Source organism: Aspergillus luchuensis, chromosome 4 (genome assembly GCF_016861625.1).
Source record: "Aspergillus luchuensis IFO 4308 DNA, chromosome 4, nearly complete sequence".
Classification (NCBI taxonomy): domain Eukaryota; kingdom Fungi; phylum Ascomycota; class Eurotiomycetes; order Eurotiales; family Aspergillaceae; genus Aspergillus; species Aspergillus luchuensis.
This window is the reverse complement of record NC_054852.1, coordinates 2253028-2273839: the sequence shown is the minus strand read 5'-3', so window position 1 is coordinate 2273839 and position 20812 is coordinate 2253028. Positions and strand designations below refer to the sequence as shown.

Sequence of the window (20812 nt, the reverse complement as noted above, 5' to 3'; positions counted from 1 at the left end):
TTAACTAAAAGTCATTATACACATGAATGTAAGGCACATCCTCCAGTTGCGCCTGATCCCACCGCCCACCGTCAAGAATGACACTCATCCACATCTCCAACAACCGGGGAGATCTGGACATAAGGCTCGCTGTACTGAAATATAAAACACAATATACCCTTCGGAATCCCGAAGGACTAGCTAGACAGCATATTGATGATTAGACCACTATGACCGTATATCAATCAAACAACCACCCATGCCATATCAAATATAGAAAGCGCTATAGACACAACGCCGCTTAGGTCGCCAGATCGCCGAAACTACCGTTAATGCCGAAAAATTGGAACCTGAGAGAGTCATGAGTTAGTATACTTGCAGTCACATTTCTTGTTGAGGCCCTGCTCTGAGCTACCATGACCAACTTACCAGTCCTCCACATTGAGTGTGGTGGGAGCTGTCGGGCCGCTCCTTGAGCTACTGCTCCAATTGTCATCCTGACTCGCGGCGTCCATAGGCGCTCCGCCCAGCGTCGCGTCCATATTCTGCATTGGCCAAGCCTGCTGGCTTTCTATCCCAAACACCTGCTGTGAGTGCTGGCCCGGCAGGCCCATCCCAGGCGTTAGAGTCGACATGACTTCCGGACTGCCCTGAGCGGCGGATATACTACCACGTCCTGGTATTTGCTGCGGCATCATCGTCCGTTGGTCCATGCTTTGAGCTTGTAGCTGAGACTGCATCTGCAGTTGCGGGTCGACCGTGTTCGGTTGGGGCGATGTCAATTCTGGGAAGAACGTCGTGCCGTCAGGGAACAACTGATCCGGTTGGAAGTTCTCCCACAGTGATGGGGAAAGATTGGGTGATGTACGCGTAACAAGGAATAGATCCGGGGGCGTGGCAGGCAAGGAGTATTGATTGAAAGGAGTCGTCGGGCGCGTATTACCGCGCGAGGTACCCGGCTGCCCGGGAGCTGGAGGGGAGCCTTGTGGCAGGTTCAGACCCGGAGGCTGCATCTCTCTCGAGGGCGTGACTGCAGGCGTTTGGGGACGAGATCGCTCGTAAGATACCGGTGGCGTGGGCCCTCCGCCATTCGGTAGGCCAAATTCCATCTCGTCGAACTTGCGCTTGGGGGGTTCGGGCTTCTTCGCAGGCGGCTGCTGAGCAGCCTCGGGCCGTACCCGCTGGTGTCTCTTGCCTGCAGCTTTCTGAAGGCGCTCTTCTAGGACCTTGTTCCCGAGAATGGACTCAAATAGCGTATGCACCATCTTGGCTACGAGCCAGACCTTAGACACATCCTTGAGGGCTTGCATACAGATGTTGATCCGTTCCTGGCAGGTGGCCACAATTGAGGGAACGGAAGATCGCATTTGATAAACATGCATGATCAGGGCCGAGAACAGACTGTAGACACTTTACAGGAGTTAGTAGATGTCACCATATGGTCGATGCAGGAACTTACATAAAGGCAGGCGCATATCTGATCTCGCTGTGATTGTGGAGGTTCTCAACAATTGAAGTGATCATTCCAGCAGCCTGGAACGCAATGGTTCGCGAAGGGTAGGCCATCTCTTCTACGCGGTAATTGCTTGAAACGGAAGACGCAGGCGGCATATGGGCTCGATGCAGGAGACAAAGTGTTGTGCTTGACCTAGTTAGTTTCGAGACCGAACAAATTCCCTTATCGCATGACTCACTAGTAGTTGGCATGGAGAAGAGCAGCCCAGAAGTGATGCCGTTGCCGTTGCCAGCACACCTCCTTCGGGCAGTTTTGGAGCCAATCTGCCAATGCCATGTCGGAGTGGGTGAGATCCATAGCGTTCATCCGTCTTGATTTCGAGGCCACGGAATACTGCTGGGAGAGGACCAAACCCATGATTTCGCAGAGCTTGACATATTGAAGGAAAAACTGCACGTGCACCGGGTCTGGCTGATACTCCGCCGCGATGTCAATCTCATCTTCGATGAAGTCGTCCTCCGTCAACATCCCGACGTCCGAATCGTCAGTATTGATACCGATAGGCCGGCCGAGCGCGACAGCCACTGATCGGTCCCTTGTGAACAGGGTCCACCAGATGCGTTTCCACAGCCTCTTATCCGGCTTGGTAAGTTGAGACGATTCCACACTGTAGTGTCGTTAATAAATGTGCATTAAGGGACAAGTCAGCCTTGTGCATACCTTCGATGCATACCCGAACCCTGAGCCACGACCGTGGCCACCCTGGTCCAGTAGAAGACATTCTTCGTAACATCTAAAGCAGGTTAGCACATATACCCAAGGAGTTCAAGGACGATTAGCATAAGCCACTATCCATACCTTCAGGTCCTTCCCAGTACCAGCCTAGAAGAACCAGCGCTTGGACAATAGTGACGCGGTCATCCTCGTAATTAGCATCGTATAGTGCCTTTGCCCTCTTATAGAACGTCATGGCAGCTGGCGTAGTAGAGCCGTTGGCGTCCATCAATTGCGGATTGGTGCAGACCCTCGAACCAGCCAGAAGTATGGCTTGGAGAAGAAGTAAAGACGGGGGATTCTTTGGATCACGATACTGTCGCATGAAGCGGCTGCGATTGACGATGGGCACAACGGGGGCCACCCATTTAAAGTAGGCCTCAACCAGCTCATCACACAGTGGCTTTGGAGGCAGCAGGAAGGCGCCACGTTGGTGCAGAATATCCAACTCCAAACTATCCAGATCCGTCAACCGAGCAGGCGTGCCGCCCATGTTCGGGGGGAGAGGGTAGTGTACGACATCGGTGGTCCCATGGCGGTCCTGGACGAGCAGCGACAGGTTTGACGACTCTCCAAGATATGCCACCCTCCCCGCTTCCTTTATCGGGGCGCGCGCAAATTTAGGCTTCATAAATTGAGCATACATCGTATTGTGGGAAGCCTGTTGAGCGGCCTGCGATTCGGTGAGGCTAGTGACCGGCATACCGTCGACAGCCATCCGACTCCTCTGATAGCCAAAGGCATCCTTCCCGCTTTCGACTGGTAGTGGCTCGGGTTTGCTCGGCGGCGATTTCGGTTCGGCTTCCTCACCTCTAGTAAACAAGAAACGAAGCATCATGGTCAATATAGTTCGACACCGACGATGGGACGGAAGACCGAGACATACCCGCTTGTTTCCTTTGACTTGGTTTGGTTCTTCTTGCGTTTCGGCGTAGGGATCTTGCACTCGATCGAAAAGGCCACGCAGTTGGTGCATGGCACCCCTAGACTGGCAGCATCGCAGCGAACCTACCCATGGAGTGGCGTGATTAGCGAGCTTGTTCGGCCGTCCACGATCACAAGGCGCAGGCCAGGCACGGGGCAGGACTGGGGCCATCCATCCGAGTGGGGACAGGTGGTTACACGGAGGAAAAGGGGTATAGACTCACTTTTCGAGCATGGCATGTCTTCACAAGCGCAAGAGAATAACATGTTAGCCAAACAAAAGTCCTATAGATCGAGATGTGGTTGCATTGTCTTTGTCCTTGCGCGCGGCGCATTACCTGCGACCGGCGAGTAAGGAGCAAAAGCAAGCTGGGATTTGAGCCGAGGTGCCGAGGCTCAACAGCACAAACGCGACCTCGCAGGAAGCAAGACGTACCTCACAAGCACGCGACGCACGTTGTCTATTGGGAGAAAAGCGATTAGATAAAAAAGATTAGCTTCTATGAGATCTCGACCAAATTTGAATCTATATTTCATGTCCTGTAGTCCCCCCGCTCGGAATCTGGGAGTTCTGCGCCAGGCAGTCTGGCTTCATCACTCACAGCCCCGCGAGCGCAAACGGGCAAAAAAGCAATCACCACAACGGTCAACTACTCACCTTCTGAAACTCATATGTCCGTTTGGTCCCGTGCGCACAGTAATACCTGACGTGCCCGTTGAGCCCGCTGTACTTGGGGCTGGGCTGGTTTTGGAAGCTGATGGATCTGTCTGGTTTTCGGTCGTGCTCATGGCCACCAGGTATCCATCCAGAGGCTTTGCGACAAAGAAATGGTCTGGAGCGACGAGGGCCAGGGGGGGGGTTGAACGACTCGAAGTTTTGAGAATTAAGTTTGTGTGGTCGAGGCTCGAAAACGAGTAAAGTGAAAGAATAAAGAAAAAAAGGAACAATACGTCAAAAGGGAAAGAAAGGGAAAAACGAGAAAGGGGAAAAGAGAATCGAAGGAGGACCAAGGTTCAAGTATGGATAATATGGAGAAGTAAAGTAGGCAGTGTGGTGACCGATATTTTTTGCTTTTTTGCTGGGTGTTTGGGGATTCTTTGATGAACCGCTTACTGGCCAGGCAGATGAACTTGAAGGAACGGAACGGAACAGGTAAAGCACCAAGCTCGAAAGACGGGGAGCAGCAGGAAGAGGGGAGGGAGGATTTGGCGCCACCCGACCGACCGATGGATGCGATCGATGGAGCCTGGTGGAAGGCTGAGGTCACAGGGGAGAAAGAGAGGCAATGTGGAGGGGCAGAGGGGAGAAAAATTCCCGGGAAATACTGGGCTCAAAAGAGAAGGTAATGGATGATGAGTGACTCCAGGAACCAGTGCCTGATGGAGAGAGATAATCACTAAAGTTGTGTTGCGACAAGAAAAGTAGTAGTACTAGGAGACTAGTAAACGAACTGAAACTAACTCAATGGCAACGGGCGGGAGTATCCCACCTCCCCAGAAAGCAAGTAGCAGCAGCAGTAGCAAGCAGCAAGCAACGGTTCAAGCGTCTTTTTCCTACTGGCCCTGCAGGGTGGCGTCAGAAAGTCTTAGACCTGAAAGTATGGTTTTGCTGGGGCCCACGAACAACCAGTCACGGTGTTGGCTCAAGAGTTCAGTTGTTTGGGACGTACCTCGACCGACCTAACTAAGTAAAGGGGAGGAGGAGGAGGGGGAAAAGAAAGAATAATGAATAATGAACGAATTAGTCGGACTGTGGAGAAAGCTGCTTAGTATTGCTTCGTTCCCTGTCGCCGGACCAGAAATTACGGTCGGGCTAAGGCTCTTAGGGGGGATCCAGCCAGGGTCCATCCGGATGGTCATTCGACTTTTAGTCAGTCTAGCTGCTATTTTCAGTTCTTGTAGACCCGGTTCAGGTACAACCCAAGTATCTACCTTGGGGAGGGGACATATATTCTCCCCCCTGATGGGTAGATGGTAACTCGCCAGAATGAGATGTGGATATATGGAAGTTGAATGAAATCTAGGCAGTACTTAGCTTAACTCCGACACTATCATGAGACCATGACAGGGACAGATGATACTTGTTGCTTTTACAGGGGAAATCCTGCCACCATGATCTGGCGATTTAAACCCGGAAGGGCTAAGTACTTACAACTGGATGAGGATCCCCCAGAGCATCAGAGTACTACTACTTAAGTACGCAAAACTCAAATTACTAGTAGGTCATTTGAGATGGAAAATATCAGGCATTGCGATGAGCTAGTAGCTGCGAGCTATGACAGAACCCCCTTCTGCAGCATATGCATATTGATATATATATTTCCCCATTGATTTCTTAAGTTAACATCTCACGAGACCACTGTAGAGTAGAAAAAACAATACACAAGTTGGGTGGGATGGGATGGAAATGTCGGCACAACTTCCCACTCCTGCATTTGCCCGTGGATTTTAAGCTTCTTTCTTACGTTTCTTTTTCCAACTCCACCTAAGGTGGAGTCTGGGCCGTTTTTCTTTCTGCTTCTTCAGTACAATGTCGGTTATGCCCGCTTATGCAGCATGTACGGAAACAAAAGAAAGTCAGAACAAGAAACAGTCATAATAAATCACGGATAGAATCATTAGTCGAGTGTCAGAAAAAAGCCATCGAGTAACCAACTAGCAAAAATATGGTGTAAAAAGAACCTTTGTGTCTGATGATTCTAGCCCACCTATACATCAATGACTATCTTCTTCCCCTGAAATCATTTTTACCTACCAGTTTTTGGGTCCGACTCTCAATCTGGCCGCAAATCTTGGTTTTAATTCCCGTCGTGCTAAATATGGCGACCGATCCCCCATCCGACTTCATCACCAGATTCACACAAGAACACAACCCTGTCAAATCCCAAACGCGAAACGAGCCTTACTCGCTAAGCGACGAGCTCTACAATCACAATGAGGGATTAATCAACAGAACCAATTCCTTGGCTTCAAGAAACACACACAGCACAGGAACAAAGTAAGTACCCTAGATTGCGTGTATATCTTCAGCTTAATGCAGGAGCAAAACCCCAGATCAAACCAATGGGAACCCCAACACCCCATCCTTCGCAATCTATACCCTTTTGGGCACAAAGCAACAAAAAGAAAAGAAATCTCGGGGTCTAATCAATATGTGTCAAAAAGGTAAGTTAGTTAACCTCCCCGCTCGCATATCCCGACGTCACCGGAGGCTACGGCACTAGTAGTAGTGTAGTACTACTTACTCCCGATCCTGCGTGTGCCTGACTTCAATTTTTTTTTTTTTTTTTCTTTCCTCGTCTGCCTTGCGGGAATGGCGCGGGCTTTCCCCGCAACCCAGCCATCAGCATGCAGGGGGGAAATGGATAACTCGGCGGTGTGTGTGGATGTCCACGGAGCGATCTTAGCTTTGGCCCCCTCCCCAGAGCGGATCTGGACAGTAAGCCTGGCGACTCGGGGAGAGAGAGAGAGGGAAGGGAAAAAGCTTAGTGGCGTCATCTGTTAGGTCTGTTAGTGGTAGTTAGTCTAGCTTGTGAAACCTCGGCTGATGCTTTATCCTATCTATCCATCTACGTATCGATCGATCTATTTATGTCCGAATCGGGATATCCCCGGCGCGTGTTCGCCGCAATGGGGAATACGCTAACAGTGCAGGAAGAAGCAATTATTCAGCTAGACATTAATGCGGAGAGGGATATTTCGGCCGGAGCGGATATTATTTGGAGGACGTTGCAGGAACGACGCACGAAAGCTGGTATCCAACGATTGTGGTAAGGTTCGCGCTATCGGGCGCGTTCGCCTCGTCGGATGTAGTGTGTATATTAAATCCAAATGCACGTATCTGACTATACTATCACACATGTACAAAATCATTACAACTCCGAGGTGGAGCTTAAGTTGCGCTGCGTCTTCACTTCTATTGGGTCTTGCGATGCTTTTTCTTGTCGGCCATCGCAGTGCCATTCGTCTCTGTGGATCCGTTGACTGCGTCAATGGCGGTGCTTCGGGGACCAATGTCCACTCCACTGATCATCACCTCGCTGAGAAACTCCAGCACAGCTACGAATGTGCACAGAAAGCTGGCAATGCAGAAGTGGCTGATGGTCGTGCCAATGTCCAACCAGGAGCCCTCGTCGCGCACCATATAGAAGAAGTTCAGCGTCATGATATCCGAGATCGACATCACCACCATGAACAGAGCGCTGGGCGCGACCTCCAGTCGGCGGTTCAGAATGCCCAGGTTAGCACTGATGATGGCGAAAGGGATGAGAATCTTCAGGATCAGCAGGGCGCCCTGACTGAATGGGCTGAAGACCGGAATGAGCCGGACAACACTCTCCAAGGAGAATGAGGAGATCGAGGCGATATTGCCCGTGCTGAAGAAGGCTGATTGAAGCAGGAAAAAGAAGAAGAGCGCCACCCGTGCATCTGACACGCTGAGGGTTCGGTAGCGGTAAGCATGGCCTTCGACAACTGCTGTTGCGTCGGTGCCTGGCTTCTTTGAATCCACAGTGCCGTTGCTTGCCGCTGCGGTGTAGACATGAATAGCGTGCTCTAACCGTACCCAGGTTGCAAGAGTCAGGCAAAAGACGAAGTAAAAGAGCCCCTCGTACGAAATGGTAAGGATGATGAAGGATGGAGAGAAGGTGAGGAAAAGGACCATCAAGCGATGCAGGTAATGCCTATTGGGATACAGGCGGTAGAGGAAGGGAAGTAGCAGTGAGGTAACTGATTGAGTATGTTAGCCTGCGAAACAACTCAGAAGTAGTTGTGCTGTGCAGTCTCCCTTGATATTGACAACTCACCCAGAACGAACCAACCGACGACTTGGTTACCAAATGGAAGACCTTCTTTAGCTTGAAGAGACATTGCACTAGATCTCGTAACTATCAATGCAAGCATGACCATGCCCAGCTATTCAGAATTAGCCAACAGTAACCGTGGAGTAGTAAAGGGAGCTGTGCATACCTGCATGCCCATGATGGTGCGCGAACCACAGCTGGGAAGAGTGATGGATGACTGCGCTGGGTGTGCTTTTCTCCCCAAGATGCGGTTCTCAAAAAGTAGGTATAACAGGCCGGTGAAGAACATTAACAGGCCACCCCAGGTTCTGCAAAATGTAATCAGCCAAGGTCGACAAGTTGGCAAGACGCTCAGGATATACATACATTGTGCCTATCTCTTCGACCTTGTTTGCCGGTAGCAAAGTGAAAGTGCTCATTAGAAGACAACCCACAAACCATGAAAGGGACAGCAGTGCATGCTTCTTCACGAATCCTGCTCCGTAGCAAAGGGGCCAAAAAGCGCCCAGGATAAAGCACACAGTAAAGATTTCGCGATGGAAGTAGGATTGCACCTGTAGACACTTATTAGCTGACACTCCAAGCTGCATGGGTAAGGTGACTTACCAAAGCCTCCAATACACCCACGAAGGCCAACAACTGAAATACAAACGCGACATAGCCACTTGCGGAGTGAACATGACCCATAAGGATGTCGCGGCCAGCAAGGAGAGCCTTTCGTCGGGCGAATACCTCTTCCCAGAAGAACACCGGGAAGAAACCGTAGAGATAATACCTCCAAGAGGAGTGCTGAACGAAAAAGACAGAGAAGAGCGCAACAAGAATTGACGAGAAGAACGAAGTGCTGAACGCCGTTCGGTCAGAGTCTGAGGTCCCATGAAGGACATGCAAGTCGATAACCGTAGTCAGAGCATAGGCTATCCAGCCCAGGTATCCCAGCGTGACGATGGTTCTGAGGAATAGCCAGTCGTATGTCTGTAAGTAGCGCAAGCCCTCCAAGGCATTTGCCAGTAAAGCGGACGACATTGCAATGGACTCGTCATAGGAGCCGCTTGTTATCTTGGACTTTATTTCCTCGAGGTGTTCATCAACAGAGGTTCGGCCGTGATCAGCTAGTGGCTCAAAGGGCCTGTACCGAAGCAGGGCTGCCTTTTTCTGTTCCTCCTTCACACGGTACATCTCCAAGACCTCCTGAGTGTTGGCCAACGCGGCCAGTGCCTTGTCCTTCGGACTAGCGTCCAGATATTGCAGCGGTAGCTGACCAACAGAATTAGTAGGAAAGTCGAGCCCAGTCAGGTATGCCATAAGGGCCGCCACATCAGCCTGTGCGACATCATTTCGCTGAATGCCGTCAAAGCCCCAATCGGACGACACGCCATCCTCGTGCCCAGTAAGTGTCCCTTCCTGCGTGTATCGAGGTCCGGCTACACCAGAACCCCATACAACAAGTGGCGTCCTAGTATTGTCCGGATGACCGTCTCCATGACTGCCCCAGTCGCTCATTCCATGGTCAGCTGTGAAAACGAAGGCGGTTTCATCATCCCCGTAAAATTCCTCCACCAATTTGGTTATTTCCTGCACACCTCTGTCCACCAACTTGATATTACGAAGATATTCCTTCGAGTATGGGCGACTGAAATGACCGGTAGTATCAAGCCCAAGAAGATGGAGAAAGAAGACCACTTTGTCCTCGCGCAGTTTTGCATCCAGCTCAGGATCAGTTTTGGCGGAAGCGAACAGATATTTCACTTTCTCAAACACCCAGGTGTCAAGCCGTGTAGCGTCAGACGAGAAGTCTTCCTCCTCTTCGCCGTATGTATCCGCATCCACCCTCCCGGGGACTGCGCCTTCCTGGAACATCAGAAGGATATCCGGACTGCCCCAGCTCCATGTATGCCGACTGCGATTGAAGACACTGTCGAAGTTCACCGGGTTCAGCTTCCATCCCGTGGTAACCGCCGACACATCCTCATATAACCCCGCGATAAGCGCAACGTGGCCGGGTCGCGACTCCGTAGGAACTCGAGTATGGGAGATTCCGAAAGTGCCATGGGAAAGCACACGCGAGCGAATAAAGGGGGCCAAGTAAACAGGATCCGCATCCTCTCCGGTGGTATCATCGGGATCGGGCAATGCTTGGAAGGCCTTATCAGCGCGCAGGCCATCGGCGACAAATAGGACGAGACGTTTTGCGGGGGCAGCAGCATCGGGTTCTCGTTCCACGCGGAACGAGCTCATGCCACTAACGATCGGACTGACGAAATAGATGTCGAAGATGGAATAGGCGTAAATTAGGTGGAATACCACCGCGAGGGTGAGGAACCCTACGCGGCCAAGTCGCGCCATGATTTCCGATATAGGAGACCCGGGCAGGGACAAGACAAATTAAGGGAGGGAAATGGAGACCGCAAAACGAATGCAAACCATTAGAAAGAGGAATAGATACAAAGAAGAAGAATGAAGCAAAAGGAATTTAAGAACGGCGAATGAGGCCGATGCAATTGCTTCCTCGCATCGAGCTCAAGAGAGAACGAGCAGATAAAGTGCAAAAGAACAAATGGGATGATGGCAGCTCAGCTCAGCACTTTTCCGCGTGCCTGAATTGGGGAACTTGGGGAAGGGACCCGCCACCAATCGGGGTCCTCCAATTGGACACGGACAGATTTACGGCGGGCCACAGGGTCCTCGGGTGCAGTCCCTTACTTTATTTGGTGGTATACAAGACACATAAGGAGTTGGATTTACTTATGTAGTTATTGTGCGCGAGTTGACTCAATGTCTTCTGCCACTGAGAACCATCATCTTCTGATCTTATAGCCGGATAAATACCATCACATTCCCGCCAAATCGGATAGTATTGGAAAAGTATAACATAAGAAAAAGCATGGAATCGCTCTAGAAGCGCCCTAACGCAGTGTCCCGGCGTCTGCTATGCGATAAGGGATATCTCCAAAAGACTCAACCCAGGTAATCAAAATTCTCAAAAAAGAAAGCCCAATCACAATGACAGTATAGATAAAATAATGGATTTGCACACGAATGACCCGCCAAGCGATCAGATGGCAGCAGTACTCCGCCGCTTGGTCAGCGCATCGATCACTCTGGTATAGAACTTCGATGCTTGTTGGCGAACAAATGTAATGTCGACAGTCAAGTACTCGGGAAGAACATCAACCAGCTCACGGTCTCTGTTCTCATCCAGCAGTGGGATATATTGAAACTCGGCAGATTCAAAGTTGGCCGACGATACGTGGGGCACAACCAGCTTGAAATGAAGGGCTGTACTCTGTTAGAAACCTGTATCAAGCCATCAGGAGGCATGGTCAACTTACTTCCATTGCTACCAGTCTGAATACAATCATACAAATTGTCAGACGGTCGCTTCTTAACATCACGAATTATTAGGCCTGTGAGATCAGTGTACAAATCTTCCTTGAGCTGCGCAAATTGAGCTGCCTGCGCGGCTTCAGCAGTGACCGCAGCAGCATTCGCACGATTGGCACCGCTCTTGATTGCACTTCCAGGCATCTTGATGGCTGCATTCTCAAGGCTCGCAGCCGTGTTACGAGCCGCCGCAAGCTTGGTTTGCAAAGCCTTAACCTCAGTCTGTGCCGAGGAGAGCTGACTCGTCGCCTCCTCAGCTTGCGACTTCAACTGCGCTACTTCGGCATCCCGTTCCTTGAGCTGTCGTTGGAGCGACCGACTTTGCTGACCAAGTGCCTTCTGGGCCTCTAACTCTGCCTTCAATGATGCTATCAGGTTGTTCGAAGCTAGCAGCTATCAGCATATACGATGCCACGAAGTAATGCTGCAACACTCACCGTTGGTCATCGACTCGCACTGTTTTCGTAGTTTTTCCATGTTCGAGTTCGCTTCAACAATGCCAATCTCTTTAAGATTCCGATAGCGATTCTCAAGTGTATCGCATTTCTTCGTCAATTCACCAATCCGACGACGCAACTCGGGCTCCACATTGGCCTCGGCCGTTCCTCCTAGCCTTGACTTTGAGGGAGAGCTGTAGATGCCTCTCTGGGATTGTCGTTTTGTGGGGGAGCGTGACACGGACCGGGCTTCTATCGGCGCATCTTGAAGCAGAGTCTCGTCCACGACATCCGGGGCAGTGCTTTCATTATCTTGTGCGTCGTTGTTCTCCTCCACTTCGGGTTTCCGTTTTTGTCTCTTCGGTGGTTCTGGTCTGTCTTCAGGTTTGTCCAGCGATTTGCGTTGTCGGCCAGTTGATGGAGTGTACTCGAATCCACCATCTGTCTGAACTGAGTTTCTTGTAGCGGCATTTTTCCGGCCACGCGGGGCAGCTCTCGTAGACTTGGTGGTCCTTGCTGGCTTTGCAACTTCCTGTGCATCGTCTGCTTCATCATTCGAGGCAGCAGTGCCTTCCGCCTCCTGATCGCCTGTTTCGTGTTCTGACTCCCTGACCTCAGCCTGCTCTTCCGATATGTCTTGTGTTGCCTGAACCGAGTTTCTGCTGCCCTTGGGTCTGCCCCTGCGGCCGCTCTTTCTCGTAGGTGCCTCCGACGCTTGCGGGAGTGCTGTACTGGAATCCCGCCCAGCTTGCGTTAGGGGCTTCATCTCTGCAGATTTCGATCGAGGCCTTCCTCTCTGCTTCTTGGTAGGGCGTTCCCTTCCCGAGTCATTAGCTTGGATAGGATCCTCATCGCCGGCTGAATTGGATAGCGCAGCAGCGGCCTTTCGTTTGGGCATTGTGAGAACAGTATATATGGGCTATATAGAGTGATAAGATAAATTGAATATAAAAAGACGGCGTGACGTGAATTGTGGGGTGAATGGACGCGACGAGGGTCACACTGAGCTCCGCGTGCGCGCGAGCTCCTCCGCCGCCCGACCGCAAACAACAACACTGTGGCAGTGAAGCATGTGACGGCGTCGGCAAAGCCACGTCTCCGACCGCTCGGCGCCACACCTGCGCTCGCTGTCGCCGACGGCCGTCCGACCCCCATCGCATGCATCGTTACAGCTTTAATCGTTAATCTGCCGCTGCTGGACTCGGGGCATTCACTAACAGACGATAGCGTTGCGGATATATATATTAGATCTTGGAGCATCTTAGTGATCGGACATTTGCTCCGCTATCCTGTCGTCATGGCTTCAGCGCGCGGACCCCGATGGCAGCAGTTCTTGCAGGAATTGGTGATGGTTGCGGGCACCGTGAGTCCAAATGCTCTGGCAGATTCGTTTTACGACTAACTCGTCATCGCTATCAGTCGGCGTCTGCATACTTCCTCATCCGATATCTCCTATCCCGCCTTGACTTCGACCCGGAGTCTCAAAAGAAAGAAGAACAAAAACGCAAGTCGGCCGCCATCCTACGGAAGCTTGATGGAGGAGACGAGTCAGATGAGGACTCACCGCGTCGCGGAGGAAAAGGCGGACGCCGGCCAAAGAGAGGGGATCTTGTCCTCAACCAATACGAACAGGCTATTGCTATGGACGTAGTCGCTCCAGATGATATTCCTGTATCATTCGAAGACATAGGAGGTTTGGACGATATCATCGAAGAGTTGAAGGAGTCTGTCATCTACCCTCTCACAATGCCCCATCTCTACGCTTCGACATCATCGCTTCTTACTGCCCCATCTGGCGTCCTTCTATACGGGCCGCCTGGATGCGGAAAGACCATGCTTGCGAAGGCACTCGCTCATGAGAGCGGGGCATGTTTCATTAATCTACACATCTCTACTCTGACTGAGAAGTGGTACGGCGATTCCAACAAGCTGGTAAATGCCGTGTTCTCGCTTGCCAGGAAGTTGCAGCCCTCGATCGTTTTCATCGATGAGATTGATGCCGTGCTGGGCACTCGACGAAGCGGAGAGCACGAGGCCAGCGGTATGGTCAAGGCCGAGTTCATGACTCACTGGGACGGTCTTACTTCGGCGAACTCGATGGGCGAGCCGCAGCGAGTGGTTGTCCTCGGTGCCACTAATCGCATAGGCGATATTGACGAGGCCATCCTCCGGCGGATGCCTAAGAAGTTTCCTGTCGCTCTACCCCCTGCAGCACAACGGCTTCGAATCCTCAGCCTGGTTCTGAAAGATACCAAGGTTGATCGGGATAACTTTGACCTCGATTATCTGGTCAAGGGCATGGCGGGTATGTCGGGTAGTGATATCAAGGAGGCTTGCCGGGATGCAGCCATGGTGCCGGTGCGCGAACTCATTCGCCAGAAAAAGGCGGCTGGACAACAAATGACGGCCGTTGATCCCAAAGAGGTCCGGGGTCTGCGTACAGAAGACTTCTTCTCGCGCGCCGGGGGTGTCCGGGTTATTCCCCCAGCTGCCCAGCTGGCGAACAAAGCCAACTCGGAGAAAGAGTGGAGTACTGAGTCGGAGGCAGCGTCCGAAGCTGAAGCACGAACACCCGCGGAGATGGCGGAACCTCCCGAGTAGTTGCTATCAGCTTTCTTTCCAATAAGTATTGTATGGCTTTGCAGATTATCACACGTCCCTTTTGACTCAGTACTGCGTAAAGGGCAAGGCGTTGGGATTCTTGTTTGCTTTCTTTTTTTTTTTTCATTGTGGATATACTATCGGGATTTAATGGCTGTGATTTGTATGTGGCTTACGTCCTCATTGGGGATGTAGAGAGTCGATATACCCGCTGATGAGATCAGGATTATGAATTTCACCATCCAGCCTGTTAGTACTGTATAAAGTAGATAGAATCCAATTCATAACCAACCAGCAAGATCATGAACTGGGTCTACGTGGCCAGTTAAATAAGCCAAGTTTCAGGGCAACGCTGCCGATCCGTGGAGGTGGTAATGCCATACGGTAACTGTACATACTGTGTACTCTGGGCGTATCGGGACGCCACCGGCCGACGTCAAGAGAAACAAATTACGGCCCTCAGCGATGGACTTCAGGGCACCGCTTCAGCTGGGAAGGCATCTTGCCGATCAAAACCCATTGCCCACCAATTTCTTCTTCTTCTTTTCAATTGCTGCAGTTGCCCGCTGAATTATCCGCAAGCACCGAAAATCCCCGGTTGCTTTCTTTCATCTTGTCCCGACCAGAGCATGAGACAGCCACCCCGCCCTGCCGACGTCTGATCTGCCGACTTGAGTCGTCATCACAGGAGGCTAAACTCCATACTTCTTCCTCTTCCTTATCCCGCGCCTCCTCCCACACATCCTCCTCACCCACCCCAACCTCCCCCTTCCAAACCCGCCTCAGTTCGTGGTCATCCATCCCCTGGGTTCAGAGTTGGATAATCCTGCGGCTGGAATACTTCCCCGGTTCATCTACTCGAAACACTGGTGATCTCGCCGCTCCCTAGATCCCCGTGCTAGCTCCGAGCTTCAGGACACGGATGCGATAACTACAGCGCCCGGATGACGAATGGTCTGTCGTAGAGACCTCCGATGGCAAATTGTGCCTGGGCGATCTCACACACAACACTGAGCTTCTGCCGGTGACCTGACGACTCCCGCCCCTCCTTAAATCTATCTTATCGCCCCCCTTAGTCGCCAGGGATGAGTTCCAACGGCGGCTTTGCCGACCTCTTCAGCCTTGGGACCGCGAGCACGACAAATACCGGCCGAAGATCCACCTCTACCATTCGATCGCGCAACCGCCGTCTGATCTCGTTCACAGAGGATGATGTCGACGAGAATGGCAAACAAATGCAGTCCTCCGGGTTGTCGTCGATGCTATCCCCCGATAACTCCGCTGTTCGCTCCCGCGGTGCTACACCATCGCCTAACCCGTCCCGCGGAGTGTCCCCCATACCCATGAGACATCCCTCTCGAGCAACTGAAGCGGCCAACCGTAGCAAGGGAAATAGCTCCTTAGGTGGGTTCTGCCGTGAGGAGGAAAGTGGAATGATGTTTGCTGAGTCGTCGCGAGCCGCTGTAGACTTCTTTGATGCATCATGGACCTCGCTTCAAAGTCTAGCCTCGTCGGTACTAGGGAGCGATATTGCACGACCGGCCACCACCAACGGAAGTACTAGGACGCATGTGAGGAAGCCCTCTCGTCCAGATCCTTATATGAGGCCCCCTGCACGAACGTCGACACCAGCAACCTGGGGTCCCTCTGCCCCATCTACGCCGGAAATTGGAAGCGGAACCCAGGAAGAGAGACAGGCACTAGTGCAGGCAAAGAAAAGGGAAGCCCTTTTATTAGCAGACACTGGCCCGGCTTGGAGTACAACCCCGCGACACAAACGGCGGGATTCCCGCGATCGGACGGGTCATTCAAATATTGATCCTGACCTCGACGAGGATGCCTTAGCTTATATACATCATGTACAGTCCACAGATACCATCACCGGTGTTACGATACGATATGGGTGTCAGCCCGCGGTATTCCGAAAGGCCAACGGCTTCTGGCCTAGCGATAGCATTCAAGGCCGAAAAACCGTCCTTCTGCCGGTTGATTCGTGCTCGGTCAAAGGACGGCCCATCCGACCTAGAATGGGAGAGGACCTTCTAGGAGATGGTCGCCAGGAAGGCGAGTCATTGGAGGATATGAACGGCAGCTCAATAGCACCCACTACATCGTCTACGTCTGTCGAGGGGGGAACATCTGCGTCTCCTGCGGCAGAGATTGAAGGTGACCGAATATGGAGGCACGAGTCGTGGGTACACATCGAGGGCTTTCCTGCGCCGGTTGAAATTGGCCGTGTCCCTCGCAGAGCATTGGGATTCTTCCCGCGAACGCGGCGGAAATCGGTTTCGTATTCGGACTCGGTGTCGTCTCCATTATCTGGACGAGGCACAACCGCTCCCTCGTCGCCTTCGCCAATCGACTCAGGATTTACTCAGCCAGTCATTCCCAAATGGAGTCGCCCGCATGCCGATTCGTCTGCGTCACGTACCTCTTCCAAAGGCAAGCCGGGCATTCGCCATCAACGCCAGCGCAGCAACATCCAATTGTCGGGACCTGGCGTTGGCACTCTCGACCATGATTCAAATGCACCAGGCCCCGCCATGGACGGACTCAGCAAATTCTTTGCACAGCATATGCCGAATCTTGCGCCCGTGGCTCGCCCACCGAATTTCGAAAGCTCGTCGGAAAGTGCGTCGACGGCGGCCGCGAACACACCAACCAGCCTGGACAACCTTGGCGGAGCAGTCGAGTCGTGGGTCAGAAAAATGACAACTCGAGCCAAGGCCAGCTTGAATGAACTGCAGCAGACGCCTGGCCCGGCAACCCATGACCCCGCACAGGCCGTTGGACGACGCGGCAACGGCGATCTCATCGAGTTGAACGACGGGATGGAGTCTCGCAGCTCGTCGAATGCGATCTCCGAGCCTCGGTGGAGACCCGATTTGCTACGGTCGGGATCAAGCCTTCACGAAGGAACAGCGTTGCGGGGACGTTTCCTCAGCCCTTCACCTGGGACGAGCCGGACTCGTTCTGGAGGGGACAGGGCGAAAGATGATTGATGGGCAAATACGCTCCGAGGGCGCCATCTCCGTGGCTCGGAAGCTTGCTCCTTGATTTGTTGTTTCATAATACTTATTTTTGCTCTTTCGCCCGAGTGCAGTGGTGGCTGCATGTCGGGCAGGTATTTAACTTTGGGCGATACCAACTACACGTGCACTTGAAGCATAGCAGGGCGCGACGGGGATGCGTCGTCTTATGACTATAATTGATGTGGCCGACTGACTGTTTGGTGTTAGGGATCTTGTGCTAGTCTTGGTTTTCTGTATTTAGAAGAGAGTGCCGGTGGCATTGTGATTGATATAACTAGAGCAAGGCGTGTCTCCATTCGCATCCTCATCGGTCATCCCTTATACCCCGATGGCGCTGAAGGGTGAGATGTGGTGATAGCGAGAATAATATTCTGTGTATAATCTATCCTCTTGTGCACTGCGAAAGTCAGCCGATCAGCTCGTCATCATGATCATCCCCACTCAATCCTCCACTTTTGATCTTTATCCGAGACAAACTACACCCATCTCAATTTCAGCCCGAGTCCATAATCGTCCACAAATACACCCCACAGCCAGGGTACAAACTAGGGTCTGTTTTCCGCCGGAGAAACTAGCACTTAGCTTCTCATTAGATCAACCCATCGCGTCTTGGCTCCTCATCACCAACTTTCCACCTATAATCTGCCATCGACATGCTGCAAAGCCACGACTGCTGCTGGCAGCTGCATGCACCCCAACATTAACCCCGCAAAATACATCCATCCCTGAGTCAATCAAGCTTGACTGTCTTTTATTTTTTTGGAGATACTAACCATGAGCAGTCAGATTATCATCCCAGATGACATCAATCCCACTGATAGACGATCCCATCCTCCTCTATACCATGGGACGCCCCACGTCCATGTAAGAAAAGGCCTAGCTCTGCTCGGCGTTAATCAATTATGATTGCGAGTTTCACTTCCTTAGTCATGTATTAGTATTCTTTCTCTCGGAGAATTTATTCAGCTGCTCATTGCCACCCCTAGGTCTTCTAATAAAGGTCATCATCACTCGTCTCGTAGCTAGCTAGCTGGCTTCCTCTTCCAGTGACCGAGTCGATTGACAGGCCAGCAAAGTAGCAGCCATGGCGAGCGCACTCCTTTGGCTCTCCCTGCTAGGGAGTAGCGCCCTATCTTCCGCTCTAGACACCAGTAATACCCCTACCATCAAGAGAGCAGACACAGGCAGCAGCAACAGCACCTCCTCAATCCCAACCGCCACCCTCAACAACACCGTCTTCGTCGGCCGTTCCCTGCCCGAATTCGAGCAGGAGTTGTTCCTAGGAATCAAGTTCGCAGATGAGCCCGTGCGATTCACCCCCTCGACGTTGAAGACTGCCTATCGCGCGAACGACAGCGACAACGGGGTATACGATGCCTCCTCGGCATCAGGGCTGCAGACTTCCTCAGGGACAGTGCTCTACAACGCCACCGAGTATGGATACGATTGTCCCGGGTACGGATCCGACGAGACAGAGCTGGCGGAGGAGGGATATGCGCGGTTCGACGAGAACTGTATGAATCTGAATGTCATTCGGCCCAAGAGGGAGAACGAGGATGAGTTGTTGCCGGTTATGATTTGGATCTTTGGTGGTGGTTGGGTGCAGGGTGCGACTGCTGATCCGAGGTATGATTTAAATTTCCATGATTGTTGTGTGGGTTGATGCTGACGACGTGCAAGGTATAATATGAGTTACATTGTTCGCCAGGGTGCGTTGAACGATAAGCCCGTCTTGGGTGTCTCGATCAACTATCGTGTGGCTGCGTTTGGATTCCTTGACTCTGTCGAGGTTATGGTGCGCTACTACCATCACCTTTTGAGTATCTGACTTTCAGCTGACATGACATCTGTAGGAATCCGGCAACACGAATCTAGGACTCCGTGACCAGCGCGTCGCCATGCATTGGGTTAAGCAGAATATCAAGGCGTTTGGTGGTGACCCGGACAAGATTACCATCTGGGGAGAATCAGCGTGAGTATACCCATATTCCATATATACAGCGGCATCTAACATCCATGAACAGTGGCGCCTACAGCGTCGGAGCCCACCTCGTCACCAACGACGGCGACAACGAGGGTCTATTCCGAGCCGGTATGCACCTCACCCATCCTCCAATCCAGTCCACCCACTGACCACCAGCATACTAGCCATCATGGAATCCGGCAACGCCGTGGGACCCCCGTACAATGGCACAGACTGGTACCAGCCGATGTACGACCAGATCGTGAACGCAACCAAGTATGCCCCCATTCCCTGAGATAACAGCCAAACTACTACAATAAGTAGATAGATAGATATACTAACTAAATCCAGCTGCACCACCTCATCCAACACCCTTCAATGCCTCCGCGAAGTCCCCTTCTCCACCATCTACACGGCCGCCAACCTCGGCCTAGAATGGTTCGCCACCATCGACGGCACCTTCATCAAAGAATACCCCCAAATCAGCTACACAGAGGGCCGCTTCGCCAAAGTCCCCATTCTCCACGGGACAAACACCGACGAGGGCGTGAGTTTCGGTACGACGGGCGTGAACACTGATGCTGAAGCTATTCAGCAGTTGACAGGTGAGCACCCCCTCCCCCCCTTCAATCTCCAAAATATATATATACTCTACTAGTATAGTATACTAAGAAAGTGAAAGCATCCAAACGCTGGGTCCTAAACGAAACCCAAGCCACGACTCTCCTCTCCCACTACCCCAACATCTCTGCCCTAGGCTGTCCCTACGGATGGGGTAACACGACGTGGCCGAAACTCGGATATGAGTATAAGCGTTACGAGTCGATGGCGGGCGATCTGTGCATGGTTGCCCCGAGGAGATTGCTTTCCCAGAAGATGAAGGAGTATGATGAGGGGCAGCAGGTGTTTGCGTATCGGTGGGATGTGGCCGCGTTGAATGATTCGAGTACTATTGGGGTGGCGCATTTTGCGGAGGTAATACCATCCCGTCCCATCCCATCCCATCCCTAAACTTATATATGATACGATGCTGATGATGGTGTGTGTGTATAGATCCCCTTTGTGTTCGCCAACCCCGTGCAGAACATCACTCCATTGGGAAGTGATCCATCGAGACTAGAATTGGGTAATTTGGCCGCGAGGATGTGGACGGCTTTTGTGACGGATTTGGATCCGAATGGACATGGTGGTATGTATCTCTTCTTCTCCTCTTTCCCTCTCTTTTTCCTTATATGTGATACTGATAATGGTGACATAGTCTCCGGTATCCCCACCTGGCCGAAATACAACCTCTCTGATCCTCAGGACTTTGTATTCCGGGTACCGCGGAATGAGAGTTACGTGGAGAAGGATACGTTCCGGACGGAGGGGATAGATTATATTAATACGATTGTGCGGTAAAAAAACCATGATATTATCAGCCATGTATATATAGGGTAGATACTACTATATCAGGGGGG

General features: G+C 51.9%; 6 protein-coding genes across 6 annotated transcripts; 3 read left to right on the top strand and 3 right to left on the bottom strand.

The window, feature by feature from the left end:
- Positions 1 to 280: 280 nt before the first annotated feature.
- On the bottom strand, positions 281 to 3922 carry farA (CeGAL family transcription factor; the record flags this gene model as incomplete). The annotated part of the gene is made up of 10 exons (XM_041689148.1): positions 281 to 329; positions 409 to 1389; positions 1439 to 1621; positions 1674 to 2102; positions 2156 to 2228; positions 2294 to 3021; positions 3096 to 3217; positions 3358 to 3375; positions 3570 to 3594; positions 3792 to 3922. The coding sequence occupies 10 exons, from the start codon at positions 3920 to 3922 to the stop codon at positions 281 to 283; spliced, it is 2739 nt and encodes a 912-aa protein (XP_041542861.1).
- Positions 3923 to 7049: 3127 nt separating this feature from the next.
- On the bottom strand, positions 7050 to 10281 carry MCD4 (mannose-ethanolamine phosphotransferase MCD4; the record flags this gene model as incomplete). The annotated part of the gene is made up of 5 exons (XM_041689147.1): positions 7050 to 7861; positions 7939 to 8047; positions 8102 to 8243; positions 8302 to 8489; positions 8542 to 10281. 5 exons carry the CDS (start codon positions 10279 to 10281, stop codon positions 7050 to 7052), a joined length of 2991 nt encoding a protein of 996 aa, XP_041542860.1.
- A 709-nt stretch (positions 10282 to 10990) lies between these two features.
- Positions 10991 to 12654, bottom strand: AKAW2_40779S (putative chromosome segregation protein (Pcs1); the record flags this gene model as incomplete). Its single annotated transcript, XM_041689145.1, has 3 exons — positions 10991 to 11214; positions 11268 to 11705; positions 11757 to 12654. 3 exons carry the CDS (start codon positions 12652 to 12654, stop codon positions 10991 to 10993), a joined length of 1560 nt encoding a protein of 519 aa, XP_041542859.1.
- A 399-nt stretch (positions 12655 to 13053) lies between these two features.
- AKAW2_40778A (protein-degrading AAA family ATPase MSP1) lies at positions 13054 to 14357 on the top strand (the record flags this gene model as incomplete). The annotated part of the gene is made up of 2 exons (XM_041689144.1): positions 13054 to 13119; positions 13176 to 14357. 2 exons carry the CDS (start codon positions 13054 to 13056, stop codon positions 14355 to 14357), a joined length of 1248 nt encoding a protein of 415 aa, XP_041542858.1.
- Positions 14358 to 15442: 1085 nt separating this feature from the next.
- AKAW2_40777A (putative LysM domain protein) lies at positions 15443 to 17359 on the top strand (the record flags this gene model as incomplete). The annotated part of the gene is made up of 2 exons (XM_041689143.1): positions 15443 to 15761; positions 15825 to 17359. 2 exons carry the CDS (start codon positions 15443 to 15445, stop codon positions 17357 to 17359), a joined length of 1854 nt encoding a protein of 617 aa, XP_041542857.1.
- Positions 17360 to 18473: 1114 nt separating this feature from the next.
- On the top strand, positions 18474 to 20753 carry AKAW2_40776A (putative triacylglycerol lipase (LipA); the record flags this gene model as incomplete). The annotated part of the gene is made up of 8 exons (XM_041689142.1): positions 18474 to 19015; positions 19070 to 19184; positions 19243 to 19361; positions 19414 to 19481; positions 19538 to 19628; positions 19704 to 19957; positions 20035 to 20327; positions 20406 to 20753. The coding sequence occupies 8 exons, from the start codon at positions 18474 to 18476 to the stop codon at positions 20751 to 20753; spliced, it is 1830 nt and encodes a 609-aa protein (XP_041542856.1).
- Positions 20754 to 20812: the final 59 nt, after the last annotated feature.